The sequence below is a fragment of the Chionomys nivalis genome, chromosome 23 (assembly GCF_950005125.1).
Source record: "Chionomys nivalis chromosome 23, mChiNiv1.1, whole genome shotgun sequence".
Taxonomy (NCBI): Eukaryota; Metazoa; Chordata; class Mammalia; order Rodentia; family Cricetidae; genus Chionomys; species Chionomys nivalis.
Window position 1 is genome coordinate 14100080 of NC_080108.1, and position 27966 is coordinate 14128045.

The following is a 27966-nucleotide window of genomic DNA, read 5'->3' on the forward strand; positions in this document are numbered from 1 at the left end:
TGAACCACCACCCCTTGCTCGAAGGGAATGGCGGGCGTCAGGGCTTGGTCCTCGCCTGCCGTTTCCCTCCGATCTTCATGAATATTCCTTCAGTGGTTCCACCCGCGTCCTTTGGTGTCGGCGCTCACTGGAGGCTTCAGCCCACTCGTGGGAGCAGCCCGCACGGACTCACGGAGCACTCACGGGGATAGACAGGTAAACCAGCGTGAGTAGTCAGGGAGCCCGCCCCCATTCGCGGTGTCGTCACCGCTCGCGCCTGCAATTGGCTCCGAAAAGGCTGCTGCATCCAATGACCGCCTTGCCTGGCGCGCGGCGCTTTAAACACGTTTTACCCCGCCAGTCCTTCCCCGGAGCTGAGCCCTGCAATTCGCTGGCCAGTTTCTTTCCTGTTGGGTTCGGGGTATAAGGGCAAGGGTAAGGTCAAGAAAAGATGAATACTTAATATTTTTTACAGTGGATTTGAGCCAAAAGTGGGAGACATAACCAGCTCCAGATAGTTCAACAGTCTCTCATTTGCTAGAACCGTTGGCCCACGATAGTGGGACGGACACTGATCGCCTCTGATTAGGAGAGTGGAATGCAGGTGGTATCCGATCACTATTTTACAGATACTGCAGCTGTAGCCCCTTTGAAGGCCAGACTCGCCTGTTTGCAATCAGCTTCTCGGGTTGCAACCTTAACCTTCCATCCCGTAGCCCACGCCCCAGCCAGGTGGCCACCCAGAGGGCTCTGTGAATATGGCCAAGGAACAGCATGGGACCTGGTTTGGCTTTGGTTTTTGCGGCTTTGGGCAAGTGCTGGGCTCTGGGGATGGGCGCCATTCGGTGCACAGTCCCGAGCCACTGTGTGCCAGTGAGGACGTTTGCCGAGTGAGTGCTAGCTGGAGCTACACCGCCCTGGTGACCCGTGAGTACCCTCACAACCCCACCTCCAGGCCTGTTCCCTGTACACGTGCCCAACCATTCTTTTTTTTTTTTTTTTTTGGTTTTTTTTTTTTTTTTTTTTTTTTTTTTTGGTTTTTCGAGACAGGGTTTCTCTGTGGTTTTGGAGCCTGTCCTGGAACTAGCTCTTGTAGACCAGGCTAGTCTCGAACTCACAGAGATCCGCCTGCCTCTGCCTCCCAAGTCCAACCATTCTTAATATGCCTGCCCAGAAATACCGTACACCCCTTGTCTGGCAATCTCGCTGAACCCCTCCCCGGGGCCTTGGTACGTGTCCCACCCCACTCTCTACCCACGTAGGTGGAGGCCGGGTGGAGCTGTCAGGCTCTGTGAACAGCTCAGCAGATGGCTGCCGGGATGCGTGGGCTTCCGAGGGACTCCTGGTGGTGTTGCGTGACAAGGACGGGTCCAGCACAGAGCTGCGGGCCTGGGCGCCAGGCTCGGCACTGCAGGGGGAGCCCCTCTGGGTCCAGAACCTGGTTTCTGGGGCAGAGGAGGAAGATGAACCCTGCAGTGAGACTAGGGTGGGTACCCTACCCCTGCTGCCCAGTGCCCATGCCTACGTGAACCCGCAGCCCCCCTTCTGCCAGCCTTTGGCCCCAGAGCTGCGCGTGCGCCAGCTGGAGCTGGGTGCCGAGCATGTGCTGATGCTGTGTGAAGCCGGTCAGGTGTTCTCCTGGGGTGGAGGCAGGTGAGGACCAGCTGGATGTGATTTGGTGAAGCTCGAGGAGGTGGTCTCTTGCAAGTACCCGTTGCTGATTAAGGACTCCCTTGATCAGGCACGGACAGTTGGGCCACGGGACGCTGGAGGCGGAGCCGGAGCCGAGGCTGTTGGAAGCCCTGCAAGGCCTCCGGATGACTGAGGTGGCTGCGGGTGGCTGGCACTCTGTGTGTGTGAGTGGTGAGTGACCTGGGGCTGTCCCCAAACAAGCTGATGATCTTGGCCACTGCTTCCTCTTGTGGGTTTTGTTTTGTGGGTGGTCTAGCACAGGCCTCATTCCAAACTCCACCCAACCCAGTCATTCCTGACCCTCTAGTGTCTGCAGATTCAGCCCGTTGTCTCCACCACCCTCTTAGGCCTTGCCTGCTGGGGTTGTTATCGCTGTTACTGGATTCTCCTCCACTCGCACCCATCTGCTAGGCACCAAGACTGCTTTCTCCAGAAGGGAAACACACTTATCCTGGGAACCGCTAAGAGACAGCTCAGCCAGAAAGAATGGAGAAGGCTGCATATGCCCGTGATGGTACCCGGGAACTGAACCCAGGTCCTCTGGAAGAGCAGCCAGTGCTCTTGACCACTGAGCCATCTCTCCAGCCCCAGAAGCTACTGATCTGTCTGACTGGGGCTCTCAATCCCCCCTATGTTCTCATATAATAGCCCTAGGAGGCAGTGTGGTCCAACCTGGGCAGGAAGGCAGAGGACAGGACTGGAAACAGTCTAAAGGGAAGTTTCACACCTAAGATTTAGGAGTTTGAGACCTCAGGCTTGCAAAAGAGGTTGAAGCATAGAGGTGTCTTATCGAGCAAGGCTTCCTAGTTTACAGTCTTTACCTGGTGCTTAACCTCTGTTTCATCTGACTTCCAAGTGAGGATGTTGTCATATAAATACTTCTAGGGCTTTGTTATTGTATTTGGAAAGCACATAGAACACCAGCACAGACTGAGCATTTTATAAATTACTGTTACTGAATGTTGCGGTCAGTCTCATTTAAGGCCAGCCTGGCCTCAAATGGACTCACCTTCAACTCTGTCTTCTTGCCTCTGCCTCTCAAGGAGTGTTAGTGATCAGTGTGTCCTGATTAGTTTGTTACTAACTTGACACAAGCTAGAACCAACATGAAAGTGAGACCTCAATTGAAATTGGCCATCAGATTGTCCTAAAGATAAGTCGGGGGGGAGGTCATTTTCTGGATTGATGGTTGCTATGGGAGACCCGCACCTACCAGGGACTGGGCCACCCCTGAGCAGATGGTCCTGGGTGCTATAAGAAAGCAAGGGGAGCCGGGCGGTGGTGGCGCATGCCTTTAATCCCAGCACTCGGGAGGCAGAGGCAGGCGGATCTCTGAGTTTGAGACCAGCCTGGTCTACAAGAGCTAGTTCCAGGAGAGGAATCAAAAAAGCTACGGAGAAACCCTGTCTCAAAAAAAAAAAAAAAAAAAAAGGCAAGGGGAGCAAGCCCTGGCATCATTCCCCCATGGCCTCTTCTTCAGTTCCTGCCTCCAGGTTCTAGCCCTGACTTCCCTGAATGATGGACTTAATAAACTTCCTGGGATGCTTTTGGTCATGTTTTTTTTTCCCACAGCAATAGAAAGTGACTAAGACAGCACTATAGTAACTAGCTCCTGTCCTCACCTAATATAGAGCCTTGGTGCTATGAGAAGGAAGGCAAAAGAGAGGCAGAAGCCTTCAGTAGAGCCAGTGGAAGATGGATTGAAAAAGGGCACAGGTGCCAGGCTGTGGTGGCACGTGCCTTTAATCCCAGCACCCGGGCGGCCGCGGCAGGTGGATCTCTGTAAGCTCAAGGCCAGCCCGGTCTACAGAATGAGTTCCAGGACAGTGGGGCTACACAGAGAAACCCTGATTTGAAAAGAGAGAGAAAAATGTGTACAGGATACCTCAACGCCTTTGAAAAGGATACAGTGGGGACTTCTAGGGCTACCCTAGTGGGGGAAATAGGTGACAATTTTGAATGAGATTGAAAACAAGCTGGGCGTAGTGGTGCCCAACTTTAAAGCCAGCACTTCAGGGGTAGGTGGATCTCTGTGTGGGGCTAGCCTGCTCTACACAGTGAGTTCCAGTACAACTATAGCTACACATTGAGACCCTGCCTCGGGGTGGGAGGGGAGACTAAAAAGCTGATACCATCTGGTCCTAGGCTTTTTTTGGTTGGGAGACTTTTGATGACTGTTTTCTATTTCTTCAGCCGTTATAGGTCTATTTAATTTGCTTATCTGGTTTTGACTTAATTTTTGCAAGTGATATTTATCCAGAAAGTTGTCTGTTTCCTTTAAGTTTTCCAATTTTGTAGAGTACAGGTTTTCGAAATATGACCTGATGATTCTCTTTATTTCCTCCATGTCTGTTGTAATGTCCCCCTTTTCATTTCTGATTTTGTTAATTTGGATATTCTCTGCCTTTTGGTTAGTTTGGATAAAGGTTTGTCTATTTTGTTGATTTTCTCAAAGAATCAGCTCTTTGACTCATTGATTCTTTGTATTGTTTCTATTTTGTTGATTTCAGCTCTTTATGTTTGCTTCTTTTTGTTCTAAAGTTTTCAAATGTTCTGTTAATTCACTACTGTGGGATTTTTCTAGCTTATTTATGTAGGCATTTAGTGCTATGAACTTTCCTTTTAACACTGTTTTCATTGTGTCCCATAAATTTGGATATGTTGTGTGGTCATTTTCATTGAATTTTAGGAAGTCTTTACTTTCTCCCTTTATTTCTTTCTTGATCCATTGATGATTCAGGTGAGCATTGTTTGTAGGTTTTCTGAATTAGTATTGCTGTTGACTTCTAGTTTTATACCATGATGATCTGATAAGGTACATTGGGTTATTCCAATTTTTTTGTTTATTGAGGTTTGTTTTGTTACCGAGTATGTGGTCAATTTTTGAGAAGGTTCCACGAGGTACTGAGAAGGTGTATTCTTTTTTGTTTGGATGGAATATTCTATAGATGTTAAGTCCATTTGAGTGTTAAGTCCATCTGTTAGTTTTCTTATTTCTCTGTTCATTTTTTGTCTGATTGACCTGTCCAGTGGTGAGGGGAGTGTTGAAGTCTCCCACTATTAGTGTGTGTTGTTTAATGTATGACTTAGGCTTTAGAAGTGTTTTTTTCACATATGAAGGTGCCCTTGTATTTGGGGCATAGATGTTCAGTATTGAGATTTCAGTATTGAGATTTCAGTATTGAGATGGATTTTTCCTGTGACTAATATGAAATGACCTTCTTTGTCTCTTTTGACAGACTTTAGCTTGAAGTCTATTTTGTTAGGTATTAGGATAGCTACATCTGCTTGTTTCTTAGGTCCATTTGATTGGTATATTTTTTCCCCAACCCTTTACTCTGAGACCGTGTCTGTCTTTGAGGTTGAGATGTGTTTCTTGTATGACGAAGAAGGATGGATTCTGTTTTCGTATCCAATCTGTTAGCCTGTGCCCTTTTATAGGTGAGTTGAGTCCATTTACATTAAGGGATATTAATGACCAGTGATTGCTGTCTCCTGTTAATTTTGTTTTCATCGTTGGTGATGTTAATTTGTGCATTTTTTTCTTCTTTGGGATCTGGGTATCATTTTTGTTTGTTTTTTCAAGACAGAGTTTCTCTGTTACAGCTCTGGCTGTCATGGAACTCATTTTGTAGACCAGGCTGGTCTTGGACTCAGAGATTTGCCTGCCTTTGTCTGCTGAGTGCTGGGATTAAATTAGAGCCACCATCCCTTGGCTCTTGCTAGCTTACTCTTAAAAGATTAACTTTTAATTATGTATATGTGTGTGGGGGGGTGGATGCATGTAGGAGTGACCAGAAGAGGCTATCAGATTCCTTGGAGTTACAGGTGATTGTGAGCTACCTGGTGTGAGTGCTAGGAACTTGAACCTGGGTCCTCTGCAGAAGCAGCAAGCCCTCTTAACCATTAAACCATCTCTCCAGCCTCTCAGTACTTTTTCAACATGGCAAATTCATATTGATATTGCTTCCCCCTGCCTCTCTTGGTGACTGCCTTCTTCATCCCTGAGCTTCCTGCCTGTCCTCAAGTTCCACCTAACCTAACCTCTCCCTTCCTTATTGGCCATTTAGCTCTTTACTAAACCAGTGAGAGCAACACATCTTCACAGTGTACAAAAACACTATTCCAATATAAAGCATCCAGGAAGAGGGTGGAGACTTTGAGGCCAGCCAGAGAGGTGCATAGTAAGGCTGTCTAGGACAAGGAAGCTGCTGGATCTTGGGAAGGGGGCATCTTTCTTGGGTACTTGGACATGGTAGCCTTTACCCATCCCTAGGACGTTGAAGTGAGGATGTGTAGAGGATGCAGGTGGATGGAAGGGTTTCGATCTGTTTCACGGATCCTCTTGGTCTCTTTCAGAAACTGGGGATATTTATATCTGGGGCTGGAATGAGTCAGGGCAGCTGGCCCTGCCCATAAGGAACCCTACAGAGGACAAGAGAGTGAGTAGAGCAGGTAAGGTCAAGCTCTAGGATTCTTTACTGTGTGCTAGACACTGAGGTGCAGTGCTCAGGATCAGGACTCATCCTGGCCACTGCTGGACAGACAACACTCCTTGGTGTGAGGCTGATGCTAGTTTTGATACAGCACAACCGGCAGGGCACCAGTTCTGGCACTAGAAAGTGTTTTACAGAGCAAATGTAGGAAGATGCAATGTGTGGATGAGGTTTGCCTCCATGCTCATAATGTTAAACATTATAATCATTCTAAAGCCACAGAATTGAATGAAGATTGTCTCAAAGAAGAGGAAGCAGCTATGACTGATGTTTGGGCTCCTGCCCCCTTCATAGCCATCCAGCCCTTCCCAGCTCTACTGGATCTTCCCATGGGCTCAGATGCAGTCAAGGTCAGCTGCGGATCCCGACACACAGCCGTGGTGACACGTGAGTGGACTGGCTCAGGATGAGGCAGTATTCCATCCCATTCTTTAGCTGGGGGCGCAAAAAATAACACTTTGCTTTGCCCATCCTTTTTTAATATTAGTAAGAGTCTCACTTTATTATGCAGGCTTGTCTCAAACTCCTGGGCTCAGACTTTAGAGTAGTTGGAACTATAGGCACATGCCACTGCACTCTGTGTATGCTAGGGACTGGATCTAGGGCTTCTCACGTACCAAGTAAGCACATTACTGAGCTATGTTTTTGACAAAATTTACCCTATTATAGCATCTTTTGATATATACTTTATGATCAGCTGTCTCACTTTCATGCTGGGCATGGCAGCACACACTTATAAATCCTAATTATTGGCTGAGGCAGGAGGATTTGGGCTATATACTGGGATTCTGTTTCAAGTCTTATCAACTAAAAACAGTAAAAAAGGTTACTTGCATATCTTTAACAGCTCCACAGCCTTAGACCCATAGGTTCTTCCTTCTAGAAGGAAAGCTGCCCAGTCTAGGGTGTGACTCCATGTATACATCTCAGAATTCCAGCGTGTTGTCTATGGCTTGTGCCAGGCTAGGTAGTATCTTGTCTAACTAGCAGAACAATGGTGGCAGCTACTTACTCTTTGGTTGCAGGAACAGGGGAACTCTATACCTGGGGCTGGGGTAAGTAAAAAGGGTTTGTGATTCTTCCAAGGGGATGAATATAGAGAGTTGACATAAAGCCACACAAACTAGAGGGGTAGGAGCTTCGGCCTGACAAATGGGAGGAGAGCTGAAAAGTCATGTCTCCCTTGGGTGGGAACAGATGTCTGCCAGACAGACGCCTCTGACCATCTTGACATAGGAAGCAGGGAAGCCTAGAGGAATAATTGCCACTGTCCTCTGGGCGACTCCAAAATTTGCTTGGGCTTTGAAGCTTCCTGGCTTCACAGAAGGCCAGCAATGCCTATCAGAGAAAGGGGCTTGCTACATTCTAGGTAAATATGGACAGCTTGGCCACAAGGACAGCAGCAACTTGGACCAACCCTGCCGTGTGGAATACTTCGCTGAAAAACAACTCCAAGTAAGGGCTGTCACCTGTGGACCCTGGAACACTTATGTGTATGCAGTGGAGAGAGAAGAAATCTGACATATGTCATGTGAACCCCCAGGTTGCTAATGGAGCCTAGGTGAGAATGAACTGTCACAAGTACATGCCAACATAAGTTTAGAGACAGGGATGCAGATCCCACTTCAGAGTTAAAGGTGCATGACTCCAAGATAAAAACCAATGTTACAAAGCATGTAGGAAAGAGCTGAACATGTATATAAATGTTTATTTTTGGAGCAATGCTAGGGATCAACAGAACCCTAGACTTTCTGTGTGCTGGACAAGCGTCAATAGCTAAGCTATATATATACCCTAGCCCAGCTTCACTAGTTGCAAAATGAGAAAATACCTGAATAAAATAGTGTTACCCAAATGAGAAAGACTCTTAATCAATAGAGCAAAGCAACAATTGATTTGGAGAAAAAAGTTTTCCAAAGGTAACTATATACATTTTATTTTAATAATATATTTAAAAAGAGAACATATATATTTGAGTAAAAGACAGCATGTTGACACAGACCGAGTTTTAAAGAATCATTTACTGTGTTGGTACACGCACAGAATAAATAATAGTGCTTTGGGAAGAGTAGTGATTCTCAGGGTGCTTAAAGAGCCTGGTGGGTGTGATTGCAGGGACACTGCCTTTTAGATGTGCGAAGTTGCTAATGTCCATGACCAAAATGGCCCAACCCACCCCAAAAGCCTCTCCATTTTGTTAACTACAAGAATGACTGTGCATAGGGAGCACAGGGATAGAAGACAGGTCAGACAAGCACATGTGTTCATACACTTCATAAAGAGATTGCACTATATAAATGCTGTTACTGCTACTCTTTGGCAGCAGGTCAAGCCATCTCAAATGCCAGAACACAAGAAATCCTCATTGGGATAGTACGGGGTGAAGGGCACAGGTCTCTGGGTTAAAATCAAAGCTACAATGGCTACAGCATTAATTTTAAAAATTGGTAAAGATGTTAACTGCTAATTCCAGGTCTACAGGCCACAATTGTTTCATGTCTCATACTTCGAGGCTGGGCACAATCATTTTCTCATTTTTCAATACAGTAGTGAAATAACAAACCCCTGACCATTCTTTAAATAGAATTATGGGGTAGAGAAAACAAATTAGGTACCAGATGTTAAAATGTGTACTAGCAGTCATAACTAGATTTTCAGGCTTCATCTGTTGTACTCATGCCTCAAGTTAGGCCCATGGTATCACAGCAGGGTTGTCTCAAACACACCTAAACTGAAGAGAAGCTACAAAACGAGTCAGTCCAGTCTAGGCACAGGAAGCCACAGCTGGCTAACTAGTCAAGAATTCTCAGGACTGGATGTTGGTTGAATTGAGGATTCGAGAAGTAGCATCAGCTCTGGAAGCCTTTGAAAGTTCTCGCTGTTGAAGAATGAACATCATCAGTGAGAGCACTAGTGCAGGCCCTTCCACTCAAACTTGCAGCACAAAGCCCCCAGGGCAGTTTCCTGCCATGCTAGAAACACAGAGGAAGCCTGAGCACCATTCTGTAAAGTCACAGGCCCAGGACATGTGCACATGTGCCCCGCTCTGAGCCTCCACCAGTCCAATCTTAAAACTTCAAGAGAAAGCCTTACATTTCACAAAGTTACTTGTGTAGTTTGTGTTGTAAAGCCAAGCAAGCAACAAGCTTTGTTTTTTCCTCTCCCTGTTGGGATTGAACCCCAGGGCCTTGCACATGAGTAAAACAAGGGTCAGACCATTTATCTACCAATCCCGGGGGCTGAGGGCTTTGTAACCTGCTGGTGATTTGATCTCATGCTGGAGTACATGGTGGAAATGGTGGAAAAGCACAAGAAAACAAGAGTTGTTAGTAGAGGTCAGCTGAGTGAGTGGCTTTGGTGGCCCATGGAGTTTGTCAACAATAGCTGCTGATACCAAAGACCTCCAGGCTTAGAGACAGATGGATGTGTAGGTAACATTTAAGCCTCAAATAGACAAAATGGGCTTTGGCTAGCAAGCAAAAAGGGGAGGGAAAGCTAGATCTGTTGTTTGACAATTAGCCAAGAGTTTCATACATCCGTTTTTTCCCCGATAGAAACACCACCACCTAGGGAAGAAGGACCAGAACATGAAGAATTTCATGTCCCAATCTCCTTCCCTATGGCACCGAGAGGAGGCAGTCCCAGCTTTAACTTGGTGTCCCCCACAACAAGGGTTAAGGGCAGCCTTCACCGCTCACTGGTGAGATAATGAAAGAGAAAGCAGATGGTTAAGGAAAAGGCACTGTAGTTAGGTGTCAGCAAATTCAAAGCAGGTAAAGGAAGGTAATGACCATTGTAGTGAAGAGGCATTTCAGTCTCACATTAGCGACTCACTGCTAGAAATAAGCAGAGGTGAGAAAGTAAGCATAGGCTAGCCTATGTGGACAGACTAGGCAACTCAGCCTTGTGGGTTAGTAAGGTATATACTCCAGGAAACAATCAGCACACAGGCCAAGAGCCTCAGCATAAGCAGCACACAGCTGGGGTTCCCATCCCCATTTGGGGGAGAGGGAGCTTTCCTCTTTCTAGCCCATTCTAGGCCTTTGATATATATGACAACTAGGGGATGGGGGCCAGGTATTCTTTGTAATAGGTAAATATATTTACATAATCTTAGGTGGGGCTGAGAATCCAATTCAAGTCTGAACATGTTTTCTTGCTAGTCAGCATGTCAGTCTACTAGAAATAGAAACTTTTGAAGCCCACAATAAGAATTCTTGTGGGGTTTTTTGTTTTTTTATGGTTGCTGTTGCTTTGGTTTTTAAGGATATATATGTGGATAGAGCTGAGATTATAGGTTAGTGTAGTACTGTGCCCAGGTGGGATGAAGCCAGCAGATGATAGATCAGTTTAGAAAAGGGGACATGCAGGGGTTGCCATACAGACCTGAAGCCCAACAGTGGAGCTGTCAGAGAGGGACGGGTCCTTCTAAGAACAAAGAATTAAGACAATTACCAAGAACTCCACCAAGAGAGCACCAGGGCAGTCATTAGCAGGTTACCTCCTGCAGCCAGGGAATGGTACAGTAGCTTAAGCAGAAGGACCGAGGTCAGATGCCTAGCTGCTGACATCAGCTTCCTTGCTGTACATCCCCTAAGCCACCCACAGTCTACATGATCAAGGCAGGAAAGGGATTCTCAGCCTCTGGGTTACTGTCCTGACTGAATATCCTGGGCGCCCTTGGGAAGATACCCACGCTGCCAACTGTGTGCTCCCCAGAGACTGGTAGATATCAAAAGGTGAATTACCGAAAACTCAGAATAGGTGCTGGCAACAGATTTAATGCTGCAGTTGTGCTGGAGGGGCGTCGAGCCAGAGTACCCACCGCTCAGGATGCTGCCATTGAGCTCCATGTTCTCCTTGTTGGCCCTGAGCTGGGCAGCTCTAGGTGTTTTCTTTCCAGAACACATAGAAGTGGCCACTGCCTGCACAGAAGAAAGATATCCATGTTATCCATCACCCTAGAATGAATGTGCTCACAAGACCGTTGATGCCACATTTATATTGCTCATGTATTACTCATGTCTGTAACCCTACACTTCTGTTTAAAATGGTGCAGTTAACTCAGACGTGGTGTTGCACATCTTTAATCCCAACAGAAGCAGGTGGCTCTGTGAGATTCTTAGTGAGTTCCACGACAACCAGAGCTACATGGAGAGACCTTGTCTCAAAACAAAACAGGTACGGTTTTAGCTCTTAAAAATGTGCTGGGGAGCCGGGCGGTGGTGGCGCACGCCTTTAATCCCAGCACTTGGGAGGCAGAGGCAGGTGGATCTCTGTGAGTTCGAGACCAGCCTGGTCTACAGAGCTAGTTCCGGGACAGGCTCCAAAAACCACAGAAAAACCCTGTCTCGAAAAACCAAAAAAAAAAAAAAAAAAAAAAAAAAATGTGCTGGGGAACAAACCAATGGCCCACTGAATACAACAAATTGTGTTTGACTACTGAGCTATTAAACCCCTAGCTCTCGGCATGAATTATACTTAGCAAAGTTCCTACTTGTCAGTGGGTCTAGTTATCCAGTGTCATATAGGCTGTAATCCAGAAGCCACCTAACAGCCCACCCAGTCCTTCCCATTCCGTCAGTGAGGAACGGTGACTGTTTCCCCTCATCTTTGACCATTCTCTAGTGCCCAGCCTCTTAAACAGTGGGTGATGACCCACATGAGGTCACATAACTGTATGTGGTAGTCATGAAAAATGCGGCTATAAAAAGTTTTTGAATATGTGTGACCAAAAACCAATTCAGAATCAGGGAACCTGAGGAGCTTCCAGCATCAGTTGCTTGTGTAGTGTCCACTACATTGCAGCCTTTGCTCGGAACACACACTGGGAATTTGCATGTCATACTATTCTGTGCCAACAAATGCTGTCTAAATATCTTAGTGCTGATTCAAGACACACTTAACAACATAACTGCAGTTATCTTTATATAGAGTTCTGCTGTTAACAGGAACATGATGGTTTAATTATAGAAAACAAACCATTAATATTTTCCTTACCATCATTCCCTTTCATTTAAATATCAAAACAATCTGTCCTTACATTGTGCTGTTAGAATATTTTATTTTAATTGCTGAGCTGCTGACTTGAATTTCATTAAAAATAAATGAACTGAACTTCAGCTTGGTATTAGGACAGAATTTACAACAAATCAAAGTGTCCTAAACTTCTGTAATTTTGTACTATTTCCAGTCAACATTAGTGATTATAAATCAAGCGATTGCCAGACAGTAATGGCACACACCTTTAATCCCAGACAGGAATCTCTGAGTTCGAGGTCAGCATGGTCTACAGAGTGGTTTCCAGGACAGCTAGGGCTACACAGAGAAACTTTTTTTAATTTTTGTTTTTTGAAACAGTTTGGTGGCTGTCCTGGCACTAGCTCTTATAGACCAGGCTGGCCTTGAACTCACAGAGGTCCGCGTGCCTCTGCCTCCCAAGTGTTGGGATTAAAGGTGTACACCACCATGGCCTGGCTTTTTCTTGATTTTTTTTGAGACAGGATTTCTCTGTAGCTTTTGGGCCTGTTCTGGAACTCACTCTGCAGACCAGACTGGCCTTGAACTCAGAGATCCTCTGCCTCCTAAGTGCTGGGATTAAAGGCGTGTACCACCAGTGCCCTGCGAGAAACACTGTCTTGAGAAAAAAAAAGCCCTGGTCTAATGACTATCTGGCCCTCAGAATCTCAATGATCACCAAACTGATCTTAGGAACTAGGCTGGAGGACCTATAGGAAGCATACAGCAAACAGGGATATGCATGTACAGAATATACTAACCTTGCTGCCAGGAGGTGGTCGGGATACAGGTGAATGGTACATTGTTCCAAAGACAGGCCGAATGCTGCTATTGGGTGTAGCACTGGACATAGTGGTAGTGTTCATCTAAGAACAGATACTTTATTGATGAGAGGTTAACCACATCAGCCTTCCCAGCAACCCAGCTCCACCCTGCAGCACCAAGTGTCCAGGAAAGGAGCTACTACAGTATAAAGTTGGCTGTGCACAATACTGTACAGCTTTAAGGAAATTTTTTTTTTTTTTTTTGGTTTTTCGAGACAGGGTTTCTCTGTGGTTTTTGGAGCCTGTCCTGGAACTAGCTCTGTAGACCAGGCTGGTCTCGAACTCACAGAGATCCACCTGCCTCTGCCTCCCGAGTGCTGGGATTAAAGGCGTGCGCCACCACGCCCGGCCCAGCTTTAAGGAAATTTAAGAAATGTCTCAAAGCCTATTAAATCTTCCAGATGAACTATAAACTTACCTAACTACTTATGGCACAAGACATACAATTTGGCCTCATGAAAGCATATATCCGTATGAAGACTTACACATGTTTATGGCAGTTTTTGTTTGTTTTGGTTTTTTGAGACAGGGTTTTCTCTGTGTAAACAGTCCTGCCTGTCCTGGAACTCGCTTTGTAGACCAGGCTGGTCTCGAACTCACTGAGATACACCTGCCTCTGCCTCCCTAGTGCTGGGATTAAAGGCGTGCGCCACCACTGCCCAGCTACAGCAGTTTTATCTTTAACAGCCCAAAGTTAGAAATATCCCTCTCTTCACAGGTGACTGGACAAGCAGATTATTCTATATGCACAAAATGGAATTTACTACCCAATAATAGAAAAGAATCCTACTACAACATAGATGAATCTCAAAAACATGCTAAATGAAAGCAACCATACAAAATATATTCCATGATTCTATTTGTATAAAATATTAGAAAATGCAACATTGTGACAGTAAATTCCTGATTGTATTCTCTTCCTCCTTCCTTAGACCTTAGCAAAGTGGCATTAGGAACCCATTGGAGCTGTGGATATGTCCATTATCTTCACTGTAGCGATAATTCCTTATTAAAGTGCACATTTTATATACTGCATGCTCACTATACTAAATAAAGTTGTAAGATTTTTTTTTTATGCTAAGGATTAGGCCAAGAGCCTTGCATATATTCTACTTAATTTTTAAAAATGCTGAACATGCTGGGTATGGTGGCTCAAGCCTGTAATCCCAGCCAGCATTCTAAAGGCATTTGTTAAAAGCATGGGAGGTGTCTTTTGCCTAGTACTATCACTAATTTTTTTTTTAAGTTTTTTGAGACAGGGTATACAAGAGTATAGCCCTGGCTGTCCTGGAACTCACTCTGTAGACCAGGCTGACCATAAGAGATCCGCCTGCCTCTGCCTCCAGAGTGCTGGGATTAAAAGCATGCACCACCACTGTCTGGCTTTGGATGATGAACTTCTGAAAAGATTATCACATGTTGCTCCCAATTATCAGCCTCCAGGGGTTTATTCATGCAGGGTCTTGAAAACTGGCACAGAACTGGCCACTCTCACTATAAGCTGCTACTGTTTTCCCGTACACTCTCAAATGGACTCAGCCTACAATAAAAAGCAAAGAACTCTAGCTTCCCTACCCTTGTGAACAGCAACAGCATGAAGATAGATTTACCTTGCGTACTTTGCCAGGCTTGTTGGGAGTCATTCCTGGTCTCTTGCAAGGTGTCCGGGGAGCACTGCCATAGAGCATCTCTGTCTCTGTCTGTTTCTTGTTCTTTAGTTGCTGAATGAAATAATGATATGACCAGTAAGACCGCAGAACCAGAAACCCAGGTAAATCTCTATAGGCTGAAGTAGAAGAAGCTGCTGTAGTCCACCTGTTCTTCAATAAACTCTGATCCCAGGAAGAGATGCAGGACCACTAAGTGCACAACTTACTCTTTCCTGTTTGGCTCTTTCTTTCTCCAGTCGATGCAGTTCCCATTGTTCTGTAACATACTCCATGAATTTCTGCCCATTCACCACAAACGCCATTGATTGCTCTTGTTCCCATTTTTCAATCCGTGCTTTCAGCTCCTCTTCCAGCTGGCCCGGAAACAAGGACATGCTATTTACTGTAAGTCTTTGGTGTTAATCTCAAATGAAATAATTATCGTAAAGAAAGACTTTCCCCAGTGTCATCAACCTTCTGATAGCCAAACTCATAGGAATGTAAATTGGAGTGAAGGGAAATCAAAGACTAGAGTGTTCATTTAGACACACATTAAAAAGGAAAAAAAAGCAAGGCCCCAGTGTAAAAATGGAGGTTTTGATGTCTAAAGTTAGAAGCAGCACTGGGAATATCAACATTATCTAGACAGGGTATGTTATGAACAGGACTATGGAACCACACACTGTCAGCTTTTCAATATGGAGTCAACCTCTTAAATAGCAGTGAAGGTGGGTAAGCTGAACTTTTTAGTATCTTGGTCCTTTCATCTCTACATATGCAAATAATAAATATTAGACAATGATATGAATGAATGAAATACCATTGAATATAGTATCTGGCAAAAGTTAACAAAAGCTAGTTAGCACTATTACTAAATAGAAGACAGTAGCACTTTTGTAAAAGTTAGCCTTATGCTATAGGTGAAATTGTTACCCTACAATTCACTGTGAAGTCTTAACCCTAGTACCTACACCTCATTGTTATTATCTGGAGACAGTCTTTAAGGTAAGTGGGTTCAAATAAAGTCATTAGGGTAGGACCTAATCCAATAGGACTGATAGTAATTAGGACAGAGACCCAGAGGAAAGACCATGTGAAGACAAAGGAACAGAGTATAGCCATTTACAGTCAAGAGAAACCCAACCCTATCAAAGACACACTGAGCTCATACTTCTAGCATGCAGAAGTATAAACAGATAAATTTCTGTTGTTTTAAGCCAACTAATCTCTGGTAGTTGTGGCAGCCTTAGAAAAACTACAGTCAGTTGAGATATATATATATATGCCCAATACATACTTGCTGTCCTTCCTATGTTTAAAAAGGACCAAGAAAAAGGTACCTTATAACCAGAATTACCTTAGGGAGTGTTTTCTGTAGCTTTGCTCGTTCCTTTTCTTCTTTTAGAAGATTTCCCCCTCTGTTTGTAAACCGACTTGGATCTGAAGCTTTTCTCTGTGAAAAACATATTTGTTATAATAAAACCTAGAGAAAGTGAATAAGCATGAGGACTGGAGTGCAGGTCGACCCCAGCACCATGTAAAAAGCTACATGCCTTTAATCCCAGTGCTCAGGGGCTGAGGCTATGAGATCCAAGTTCAGTGAGAGATCTTACCTCAAGAAATAATGTAAGCCAGTGCTTGGGAGGCAGAGGCAGACAGATCTCTGATCAGTCATCTTCTTGACATAGCCCCTGACTGGTACAGCCTATAAAGAGTAACTGCAGGGGCTCTAACCTACCAAGGGCTCCACATTTCTATTCCTAATCTCTCTCCGCAGAGGAACTGGCCGTCTGTAAGCCTGTTTTCCTCACTTCAGAGTCTCACTTCTCTATGTGTAATGCTTTTTCCTTTCACTTTGAAGCCCAGGCTAGGGGAGAGCCCATGGTAAGTAATCCTTCAGTTTGCCAAGCACTAGGACTACCACACCTGGCATCTTTCATGATGGTTAACTTCACTCTAGAGAAGTACAGGGGATATTACCTCAAACTCTAGGAAGAGTTTCCAGCTCTCTTCCCATTTCTGGACACCTTCAAATAGTTCCTTATGAACTTCATAGTGGTTTCTTAACCGTACAATCTCAGCATCATGAAGATGAAGCAGGTTTTCTGTGTAGTCCTCTGTAACAGAAAAGTTCAATAGTAGGTTTTTTTTTTTTTGGTTTGGGGGTTTTTGTTTGGTTGTTATTTCATTTTTTTAAGACAGGGTTTCTCTGTGCAGCTTTGGAGTCTGTCTGTCCTGGAACTCATTCTATAGACCAGGCTGGCCTCAAACTCAGATCTGCCTGCCTCTGCCTCCCATGTGCTGGGATTAAAGGTGCGTGGCACATTTTTTTTTTTTTTTTTAAATTCCACCGGGCAGCGGTGGTGCACACTTTTAATCCCAGCACTCAGGAGGCAGAGGCAGGTGGATCTCTGTGAGTTCGAGGCCAGCCTGGTTTACAAGAGCTAGTTCCAGGACAGGAACCAAAAAAACTACGGAGAAACCCTGTCTCAAAAAATCCAAAAACAAACAAAACAAAAAAACCATTCCTTTAGTACAGTGGTTCTCAATCTGTGGGTCTCGATCTCTTGGGGTCGCATACCAGATATATACATTAGGATTCATAATAATAGCAAAATTACAGTTAAGAAGCAACGAAGTAATTTTATGGTTGGGAGTCACCACAACATGAGGAACTGTATTACAGGGATGCAGCATTAGGAAGGTTGAGAACCACTACTCTAGTGTTTGGTATTCCAAATAACTAAGCCTACAGTGAGGAAAGTTTTCTACCTTAAAATGACATAGGAATAAAGTGAAAATAAACCTTAAGGATAGAGAAGAATAAAAGCCACAGTAGCTGGGGTGAACTAAAAAGTCTAAATTGACGAGCATTCGCCAAAATATGGTGTTTCTTCTTTTTTTCATATTCTTCCTTTATGCCTCGCACGGCCAATAGATTGGGATATATAAAATATCTAAATATCTGTTTTGTTTAGCACACTTTCTCCTCTGTTCAGTTTATGACAGTCTGGAACTCTCCTTGACTTTAAGTTCAGACAAAAATTTAATTGTTATACCTTTGGGTTCAGTTGGTCAAAATTTTTTACTTATGATATTTTTAAGGCTTGGCTCTATCTGCTCAGAAGCAAAAATACAGAACTTCTTGGTGAGTGAGCTTGTAAAAGACCTGTGAGGGAGGTCACATGAAGGTCATCACCTCTGTACTAACCAGAATAGTAAGGGGCAAAAGCCTGTCTCTGTTCCTGGCTGTAAAAGCACTGGTCCCAGAACCGAGCCAGCTCCACTCGAATGGTCTCAATCACTTGCTTTATGTTCTGCATTTTCAGCTCTTCTAACCGATCCACCTCTAATTGCAGCTGAAAGAAAAAAAGAAAGGCTAGAGCTATACTTATATATTATCTTTACCTTTCCACGTGTAAATAAACCAACAACATACTTTATAGCATTATAAAAGCCAGAAATCTAAGGAATGTGCCCACAAAATGTACCAAAACAGAACTTGTCTTTACTGGCCCAGGACAGTAGGTAGAACATTAGACTGGACCCAGAAACGCTCAGAACACTATTTTCCCAGCACCCATTGGTTTTCTTACCGCATTCCTGACTTTGGCTTTTGATCCAGTCATAATTGCAGCCACAGGTTCTCTCTCTTCTTCAGGTATTTGTAACCTATCCCAGAGCTCTCGGATTTGAGCACGGAGTCCCTCACACTCTGCCTCATTTTTTGACTTTTTGATTTCCAGCTGTAACAAGGAAAGGCAGGCAGTGTTTATGACAAACTAGCAAAGGCTAGCCTTCTAGCCTCTCAAAGGAAAATGTCTGGACTCATAAGAAAGCATTTTTATGAGATCCACATAAATTCATATTCCTATCTTCTCTATGTAACACAGGCTGGCTTTGACTTAGCTTCCTGAATGCTGAGATTATAGTTTAGATGTGTGCTATCACACTTCTACATTGAGTTCTAAGAGACATGCTTTCATGTCATCTAAACATGCTATAAGGCTGTCAGACCTATAACAGAATTCAAACTCTGACTTCTTGTGGGTGTTTTTTGTTTTGTTTTTAAGACTTATTTATTATACATATGGTGTTCTGCCTGCATATATGCCTGCACACCAGAAGAGAGCATTATATCTCATTATAGATGATTGCAAGCCACCATGTAGTTGCTGGGAATTGAAGTCAGGACCTCTGAAAGTAGAGTCAATGCTCTTAACCTCTGAGCCATCTCTCCAGCCAATTGTTATTTTAAGACAGGGTCTCATTACGTATCCCTGGCTGGCCTGGAATCCACAGAGATTCATGCTTCTTTCTGCCTTCTGTGCTGGGTTTAAAGACATGTGCCACCATGCCTAACTCAGGATTCAAACTTTAATTTTTTTTTATTATTATTAAACATTGGTATAATTAAGATTGGTAAAATTAAAATGGTTAATGCTACTTCATCTGAAATATCAATTTAATATTCTAAGAATATTATATTTCTTATTCACATAAAAGGTAGTTGGACTTTTTCCAAAATTTAAAAAAAAAAGTTAGGGCTATGGTTAGGGGTTCACTGTCTAGTGGCTAAGATTCATGAAACTACAGGTTTAAGTTTAGTTTCTACCACAAAAAAAAAAAAGGAAAATAGGAACTGGGGACTGAGTAAAGTGCTTGCCATTCAAGCAATAAGGACTTGAATTCAATCCCCAGAACCTATGCATAATGCTGAGCCTGGTAGAATATGCTTGTAATCTTAGTATTGCAGGATATTTGATCACACTGTGTGAAATTGTGCCGCTGTTTTACCATGTCTACCCTAAGGCACCTAACTGGTTTAATAAAAAGCTGGATGGCCAATAGCTAGGCAGGAGAGTTAGGCAGGACTTTCAGGCAGAGAGAGGTACTCGGGGGAGATGCCAGGGAGACTTGGAGGGAGTCAGAGAATGGAAGAAAGATAAAAAGCCATGTGGCAGAACGTAGATTAATAGAAATAAGATTAATTTTAGTTATAAGAGCTGGTTGGGAACAAGCCTAAGCTCTAAGCTAACAGGCTATAATTAATAAAATTTCTGTCATTATTTGGGAGCTGGTAGTCCCAAGAAAGTCTGACAACAAAGTCCAACTACATTTTAACACTGGAAAGGTGAGCCATATCTGTAGGACTCACTGGCTGGCAAGCCTAGCCTAATAAGTGAGCTCTAATCCTTGTGAGAACTTGTCTCAGTAAGGTGGACAGCATCTAGTAATGACACCTGCAACTGACCTCTGACACATGTTCTCTCTCACACCCTAACAAAGAAACATATTGTTCTCTCCCTCTCTTATTTGGTTTTTCAAGACAGTTTCTCTGTGTAGCCCTGGCTGTCCTGGAACTCGCTCTGTAGACCAGGATGGCCTTGAACTCAGATCTATGTGCCCCTCTCCCGAGTACTGGAATTAAAGGTGGGCATCACCACCCTCCAGCTTTCGCTTATTCTCTTAATTCACATTGGCACCTTATTTAAGACTAAAGAAAAAGCTGTCGTTTTTTTATAATTGATAAATACTAGTAAGATGTTATAGCATAATCTGAGCAGATATTACCTGCTGTAGCAACTTCTGCAGTGTTGCAATATTCTCCAACGATAAACAAAAGGCACTTTCATCTTCACACACTACATCTTTTTCAAAGCTTGTATCTGGAGTGTGTTCTAATTCTTCCATACACAATATGATTTGTCTCTTAATGCTGACAAATTGCTCATGCCTAGATTCCTAAAATAAAGAAAATTATTATAAGCTACCTAGAAGCCAAATGAAGTTTTAGGGTGAATGAATGCAGGTAGCGTACCTTTGTTTCCTTCAATGTTGCCACCCGTTGTCGGAACCGGTTCAGCTCTTCTAAGGTGGGGACAGAGGAGCTCTCCACATCATACAGAGGCAGACAAAGAATTTCACAGAGCTCTTGATCTTGTTCTTGAAGTAGTTTAAGTTCCTGCTTTCTCTCCTTTTTCTGTTTTCTCATCAATTCTACTTGAGTGCGCAAATCTTTTTCTAACTGCAAGACAGTTATCTCCTTTTCTTCCTATATGAAATAAGGTATGACTATAATAAGGTCCAAGAATGGGAAGAGAACTGGGAGAGAACATGAATGATAAATGTTTACATTTACAAACAAGGCAGTTTAACACTAGCACTTTGGAGGTAGAGGCAGGGGGTTATCTGGGAGTTCAAGCCAGCCTGGTCTACAAAGTTCTAAACAGTTCCAGATAGCCAGGGCTATTACACAAAGAAACCCTGTCTCAAAACACAAACAAAAACCCAAGGTAGTTTATGGCCACAGGGAAAGGCAAATAGGGACTTTTTAAATCTGACTTGTACTATGTGGCCAAGGAAGACCTCAAAGTCTTGATCCTCCCCATTTTGGGTGCTCAGATTACAGACATGGGTCACCACGCACAACTTCCTTTACCAATTTTAACTATAATAAAACACCCTTAAATTATAACCCTACATACCATCTTTTTTTTCTTTTTAAGATTTATTCTATGTACAGCATTCTGCCTGCAGGCCAGAAGAGGGTAGCAGTTCTCATTACAGATGGTTGTGAGCCATCATGTGGTTGCCAGGAATTGAACTTTAAACCTTTAGAAGAGCAAGCAGTACTTACTCTTCACCACTGAGCCATATCTCCAGCCCCCCTAAATACCATCTTTACCATTCTTAAGTGCATAGTGCACTGATAGTAAATACAAATAGTCTCCAACTTAGCAATAGATTTCATGGCTTTTCATCTTCACAGAGGGACAAAAGCAATATGCACTCAGCAGAATCTATATTCCAAGCACAAACACAGCCAATTTTTTTTTTACTTTCAATACAGTACTCAAATTACACAAACTATGAAATACTTTTGAGATAGTCTTGCTGGCCTTGATAGATCTTTCTGGCTCAGGTTTCCACAAGCTGAGATTAAAGGCCTTCACTAGCACACCAAGTAAAAATCAGCTGTGCACCACCTTTGACACTGGCACAACAGTGATACACACAGTTCACACCTGAGAACAGGGCTCTCAAGAATAAAACCAACTAAGCAAGTTGCCCCCTGACCTCTATATGTAAATAGCATGTGCACATCCACACACCCACAATAAATTCAAAAAAAGAAAAATCGCCACTAACAACAATAAAACTCTCATGTTTTAAGAACTTCATAATTTTTTGCAGCCAGGCGGTGGTGGCGCATGCCTTTAATCCCAGCACTAGGGAGACAGAGGCAGGCGATCTCTGTGAGTTCAAGGCTAGCCTGGTCTACAAGCGCTAGTTCCAAGGCAGGCTCCAAAGCTACAGAAAAACCCTGTCTCAAAAAACCAAAAAAAAAAAAAAAACCAAACAAACCTATAATTTTAAAAACAACTTAGTTTTATAAATTTAATTTTATTACTATTTGTATATAGTAGGGGAACATGCACCTAATTTTACACTGAAAGTTTAAAATAAAGAGAAACTTTATGTAGCAAATCCATGATTTATATTAATTTCAGTAAACTAATGTCATAGTCTGCTTGAATGCTCTTGACTTCCAGGATGAATTATCCTCACCCTTCAAAGGCAATCTGACTGCTAGACTTACTCCATCTATAGACCCAGGTGGCAGTAATAACCAACCTTTCAAAGCTCCCTATGTGTCCCAACTGAGCCATTCTGGATGGTTCAGTGGTATGCAGCTTTTGATTATTAAAAGAGCCAGAGGTTGAACTTTGTTTGGTACCCTTTTCTTTGTTATCACTAGGTATCCTTTCGTCCTATGTACCCCACTTTATTCTGTGGGGGTGGACAGGAGTATGTATATATATATGAACAAATGAATGGAGGACAGAAATCAATTTTGGGTGCTATTGTCCACACTGCTTTTTGTTCTAAAGATTTATTTATAAGGGTATGAGCTTTTCTCCTGAATATCTTTAAGTGACCTGCATGTGAACCTGTGCCCACTGGGCCACAAGGGGGTGCTGGACTCCCTGGAATTGGAGTCCAGAACAGTCCTGTAAGCCCCCACATATGCTGGGAACTGAAACCAGCCCCTATGAGAGCAGCAAATGCTTAAGCTTCAAACCAGTGAGAGACCTTGTCTCCCCCCCCCCCCCCAAAAAAAACCAAAAAGTAAAAACAAAGTAGCTTTTGGAGATAAGGTCTCTCACTGGTTTGAAGCTTAAGCCCCAGAGATCCACCTACCTCTGCCTCCCCAGTGCTGAGATTACAAGCATATGCTACCATTATCTGGCTGGTTGTTCTGAGACCAGGCTGGCCTTGAATTTACAGAGCTCCCCACCTCTGCCTCAATGTCCAGTAATCACTACCCAGCAATCCGGCTTTTTTTTTTTAAGGATTATGAAGGTTGAATTCAGGTTTTCATGCCCATTAGGGAAGGACTTTACCAATTAACCCATTTCTTCATTGTTCCCTTACCCCCACTTTCAAACAAAAATCTGTGCCTACCTTTTCCTCAAAGTTAACTTAAAACGTTATTATGCTCTATAAAACTGAAATACAGCAAGAAGTTTTGATGACCTATATTAGCTGTTTCATGTTTAGCTCTCCTCCCACAAGAATGCATTCCCCTTGCATTCCTCAGTTAAAACTTATTCCCATCTTAGGCCTGTAGCTCCAGTAGCCCTCTGCACCAGCGTACCTGATATGGCTTCACTTGTAGCTCACTGCACAGGGTGCTCAGCTCCTTCTGACAGATGGATATGCTTTTGAGAAGCCTTTCCCTCAGGCTCTCCTCCTCAGCAATCATCCTATCCAGAAGATCCTGCGAGAGAGAGGGCAGTTAGTAAAGGTTTGGAGCCACTGGGAATAAAAAACAAAACACAACAAAACCAACTAGTATCTCAAAACTCTCATATCAAATTTTGCAGAAAGGGCCTTAAATAAACAAAATCAGGAAGAGCCTGTGATATCCTAGTATGAATGACCAGATTTTTTTTTATTAATTATTATGTGTGCTCATGACGTGGGGTTGAGGAATGCAAATGCCGTGGAACGCATATGAAGAAGGAAAGACAACTTTACGGACTCATTTCTCCCCTAATACCCTATATGGGTTCTGATGAATGAGGCCAGGTCTTCAGGCTTGTATCCAAGTTTCAGGCACCTTTACCTACTTACTAAGCCACCTCGCCAACTTCCCCAAATATCAGTCTATCTGCTATCTCAAATAAGAGCAACACCCCTATCTGTCTCACCGCAGAAACCAGTGCCATGCAACTCACCTTGATGTGCTTCTTCACAACCTCAGTTCTTTGTAATCGCTGCTCTTCTGGAATCCCAATTAATTCCCATATTTCCCGAAGGTGAGTCAGAGCTCTCTGGAGGCATACGATAGATTCCTCTGCTAGCACCTCACTGAAAGATCAATAGAAGACCATTCTGCTTATATAGCTAGCATCACCACCTCAAGACTAAAAGCACTATTTTCAGGAGCTAAATTGAGTAATTTCCCAGTGGCGTTGAGAAATGAAATGAAATCAGTGTAAGGATACTAGTTTAATAAGCCCATGGCCATTCTCTGTGCCCTCAATGCCACAGAAGCAAAATGATCATATTCATTCTTAGTAAGACCCAATGACTTTGATCCATGACTCTATTTTTGGCAGTATAATACTGAATTACAAATGCTTTTATAAAAGAAAAACCAAACAAAATATCAGTAAAATAAACTCCTAACATAAGAGCTTACACTAATCCCAGCACTTGGGAGGCAGAGGCAGGCAGATCTCTCTGAGTTCCAGGACAGCTGGGGCCACACAGAGAATCTCAGTCTTGAAAAACAAAACAAACAAAAAGGGGGCAACAAATATTGGTGAGAAACTAGACGCTTATGTACTGCTTGTGGAATGCAAGATGATATAGCCACATTGGTGTAAAATCTGGTAGCTTCTCATCAGTTATCATACAACCCAACAATTCCACTACTAGGATTTATCCAAGACAAGTGAAAAGATGGTCACATAAAATTTGTAAAGGGGGGGCCTGATTACGCCACCTTAAGCCCAGCACCCCTGAAGTGGCTCAGAACTGAACTCCAGATGACCTCTTCTGGGCTCCCCAGGCACTGCTGCACTCACATGGACATACCCACACACCCTTGTACGCATTGTTAAAAGCAAATCTTAAAATCTTCTGAGGGCTACTCATGACTCAATGGTGTCTCCAGTGTGGGCTTCAGACAAGACTGCACGGTGCCTTTGGGAAGTCCCGGGGGCACAGTGGAGGGTTCATATCAGCCACGTCACCATGTTCATCGCACCAAGTTTCCAAATAAGTTGACAAGTGACTGATGTCCCACACTGAGCCTATGTTTAAGTTTCCTGGCCACCACATCTCAGAGAAGTGAGGTTTCATCAAGTTTAGTGCAGATTAAGTTAAAGACACGGTAGCTGGGAAGAACCAGCTCATTCCTGATGGCTACAGGGTCAAGTCAAATACTGTGGTCTCCTGGATAAGTGGCAGACCGGCAGTCTTGAGGGCTTCCACTGTGTTGTATACCTCACCAAACCATTTTCATAATAAATCTCACATCCAGTTTTAAATTTTTTTAGCTGGGCCTGGTGGTGCACACCTTTAATCCCAGCACTTGGGAGGCAGAGGCAGGCGGTTCGAGGCCAGCCTGATCTACAGAACAAGTTCTTGGACAGCCAATGCTACAGAGAAACCCTGTCTCAAAGAACAAAACCTTTAAAGAGTGCACCACTCACTGCTGCTCTTCCAGAGTACCTGAGTCTGGTTCTAGACCCTGTACCCAAGTGCAAACACCATACACCAATACACGTAATTTAAAATGAAAAGACCTCCCCTTTAAAAAGGGGAGGGGCACATGTGGTGACACACAGCTTAACCCCAGCACCCAGAAGGCAGAGGCAGTCGCATTTCTGTGAGTTAAGGCCACAGTGTAGTGAGTTCCAGGACAGTGAGGCTGTGCAGAGACCCTGTTTTAAAAGCCTCCCTAAATAAATAACAAAATAAAAAATGAAATCTTTTTAAAAAATAACTGAGACATAAATTCAAAGATCTCAAATCCAATTAAAACCAAGGAAAGCACTGGCCATGCTGTGGCCTTCCTGCAATCTCAATAAGAGCTTGTCTTGAAATTTAAAAAGAAAAACAATCATGCCGGGCGTGGTGGTGCACGCCTTTAATCCCAGCACTTGGGAAGCAGAGGCAGGTGGATCTCTGTGAGTCTGGTCTACAAAGTGAACTTCAAGGCAGCCAGGGCACTTACAGAGAAGCCCTATCTCAAAAACCCAAATCCCCCCCGCCCCAAAAGAAGATGCCTGAACAACAATACTGAAGCAACACATACATTTTTTGAGAGACGGGATCTCAAATGTTAGTCTGGCCTTGAATTCGAATCTCCTGCCTTCATTCCCCAAGAGATAAAATGGAGGAACACCTGTGCCAACACACCCACCGTTTGGGCCTCCAATTTGGAGAGGGGATCTTTTTACATAGTGCAGGAGGTTTTGAACTCTCCGGCTTTGGGCGTCTGAAATTTGTTACAGGCGAGAGTTACCACATCCAACTATACTTTGAATACTAGTTTCCTTTAGGGGTTTTACTAATCTTCATAAAGTACCATTATCTTAATCCCAAAAGAGTTTAAGTATAATGTCATTCACGTGACACTATCTGGAATCCTTAGCCTTGTGCTGAATTTGTATTCAAGATACTGTTTGGATTCTGTTTCCATTCTCTTGAGGCCAAGGGGTAAAAAATATGATCAAAATCAACAAACACGTTACCAAGACTCTTACAAATTACAAAGCCAATAATACAATTGGCTAATACTTAATCTCACAGTAGTTCACCCACTACTTTCCGAAGGGATTTGTACAGCCTCAGCACAAGAGCCCTACACACCCATATTATTTTAGAAATGTGAAAACCGGCAATTCAGCCTCTTGCCCAAAGAATCAGTTCTGGTTCGATTCCCAAGCAGTGCCTGGGAATCTTAAAACGATCCGGAAAAAATTCCGTACTTTAAGTAGTTTGTTAACGCGCACGGAAATCAAGCCATTTTCCAGTTCAAGTTAAACGTTAACATCGACGAGCGGCCACGAAGAAAAACGGTTCACTTAAAACTTGCCGGCTTTTTGAACCGGTCTCGCCACATAGCCCGGGCTAAACTCAAGGCAATCTTTGTGGTCCAGCCTCCCGAGCTATGGGATCCCAGGCATTAGACAACTGAGAAGCCAACGCCATGGCAGGCTCAGCATTTCCACGGAGCGGCTGCTGAGAAAAGCAGCTGCACCTGAGGCTGCCGAGGAGCCGGGAGCTGAGCCCGGGCCTGAGCCGCACCCACCCGGGCCTCCACCCTGCGCCGTCCCGCTCGCGGCTCGCCCAGCTGGTAGCCCGGAACCCCGCTGCCCTCCCGGACCCCGCTGCCCTCCCGAGCCCCGCCGCCAGCGCCCCCAGCGCCCCCAGCCGCGGACGCCGATTGAGCGCAGGCTCTCGAGCCTTGAACCTGACCGCATCTCAACAGTGGCTCCCTCCCCTGAGAGACCCGCACCTTCTCCTCATGGCGGACGCTCCTGGCAGTCGAGACCCGAGACCCTCCACCTCCTTCACGCGGGTCGGAGGACAGTAACCTCCACCAGCCGCAGACACTATCAGCTGAGTCTCGTCTCAGCTCTCCAGCCGTTGGACCCCCGCGTAATTCAAACTCCGCTCGGAGGCGGAGCCGTCCGACAATTGGTTCCTGTTTCCGCCACTCACGGAGCCCCGCCCTTGTCCCGCCCCCTGCGACGTGCGCTCTATCCCTGGCCCGGAGGCGGAGGCACTTGGGGGATTGCGCCCGGGGCGTGGGAAGCACTTGCAGGAGCCGCGCGGGCTTGGTATACGCATGCGCACACCTGTCTTCCAGCCCCTATAGCTCGGCCACAACTTCAAGGGAGCGGAGGAGCCGGGGGGGGGGGGGGGGGGAAGAACGATGAGGTCACCCGAGCCCCACCCGGCTGCCGCCGTTGGGGTTTCAAATTTTTTACTTCCTCAGAAGACTAGGGAGACTGCCAGAACTGCTAGCTACTCTCCAACGTCTTAAGAGAAGCGGGGATTAGCAGACCGCTTGCAGAAGAGCAAACCAGGCTCTTGGGCTTGGTACCGTTGAAGACAAGTTTATCACATTTAATCATTAAGACAAACCTGTTAGTAATGATCATCATTATACTGCAGAAGAAACGTGAGAAGACTTGAGTAACTTTTCCAGAATTTAGGAGGCCGAGGCAGGATGGTGAACCAGTCTGGGCTACATGAGAAAATTAGGGAAGCTTCACAGTT

General features: G+C 44.3%; 2 protein-coding genes across 5 annotated transcripts; one reads left to right on the forward strand and one right to left on the reverse strand.

Moving 5' to 3' along the window:
* Rccd1 (RCC1 domain containing 1) lies at positions 1–8141 on the forward strand. 2 transcript variants are annotated; one of them, XM_057756199.1, is made up of 8 exons: positions 1–195; positions 609–906; positions 1242–1632; positions 1721–1842; positions 6031–6126; positions 6384–6554; positions 7193–7222; positions 7537–8141. In XM_057756199.1, exons 2-8 carry the CDS (start codon positions 738–740, stop codon positions 7686–7688), a joined length of 1131 nt encoding a protein of 376 aa, XP_057612182.1. In that variant the 5' UTR covers positions 1–195; positions 609–737; the 3' UTR covers positions 7689–8141. The 2 variants fall into 2 exon arrangements, with proteins under 2 accessions (XP_057612182.1, XP_057612183.1); XM_057756200.1 differs by lacking the exon at positions 7193–7222.
* Positions 8083–27351, reverse strand: Prc1 (protein regulator of cytokinesis 1). Of its 3 annotated transcripts, XM_057756196.1 has the most exons (15): positions 27200–27351; positions 23904–24036; positions 23321–23443; positions 20480–20713; positions 20233–20403; positions 18255–18404; positions 17870–18017; positions 16639–16775; positions 16016–16111; positions 14886–15032; positions 14620–14730; positions 12947–13051; positions 10916–11092; positions 10554–10595; positions 8083–9045 (listed from the first exon to the last, which is right to left on the reverse strand). In XM_057756196.1, exons 1-15 carry the CDS (start codon positions 27208–27210, stop codon positions 8974–8976), a joined length of 1857 nt encoding a protein of 618 aa, XP_057612179.1. In that variant the 5' UTR covers positions 27211–27351; the 3' UTR covers positions 8083–8973. The 3 variants fall into 3 exon arrangements, with proteins under 3 accessions (XP_057612179.1, XP_057612180.1, XP_057612181.1); XM_057756197.1 differs by lacking the exon at positions 10554–10595; XM_057756198.1 differs by lacking the exon at positions 10554–10595 and having other exon boundaries at positions 10993–11092; positions 27200–27350.
* Positions 27352–27966: the final 615 nt, after the last annotated feature.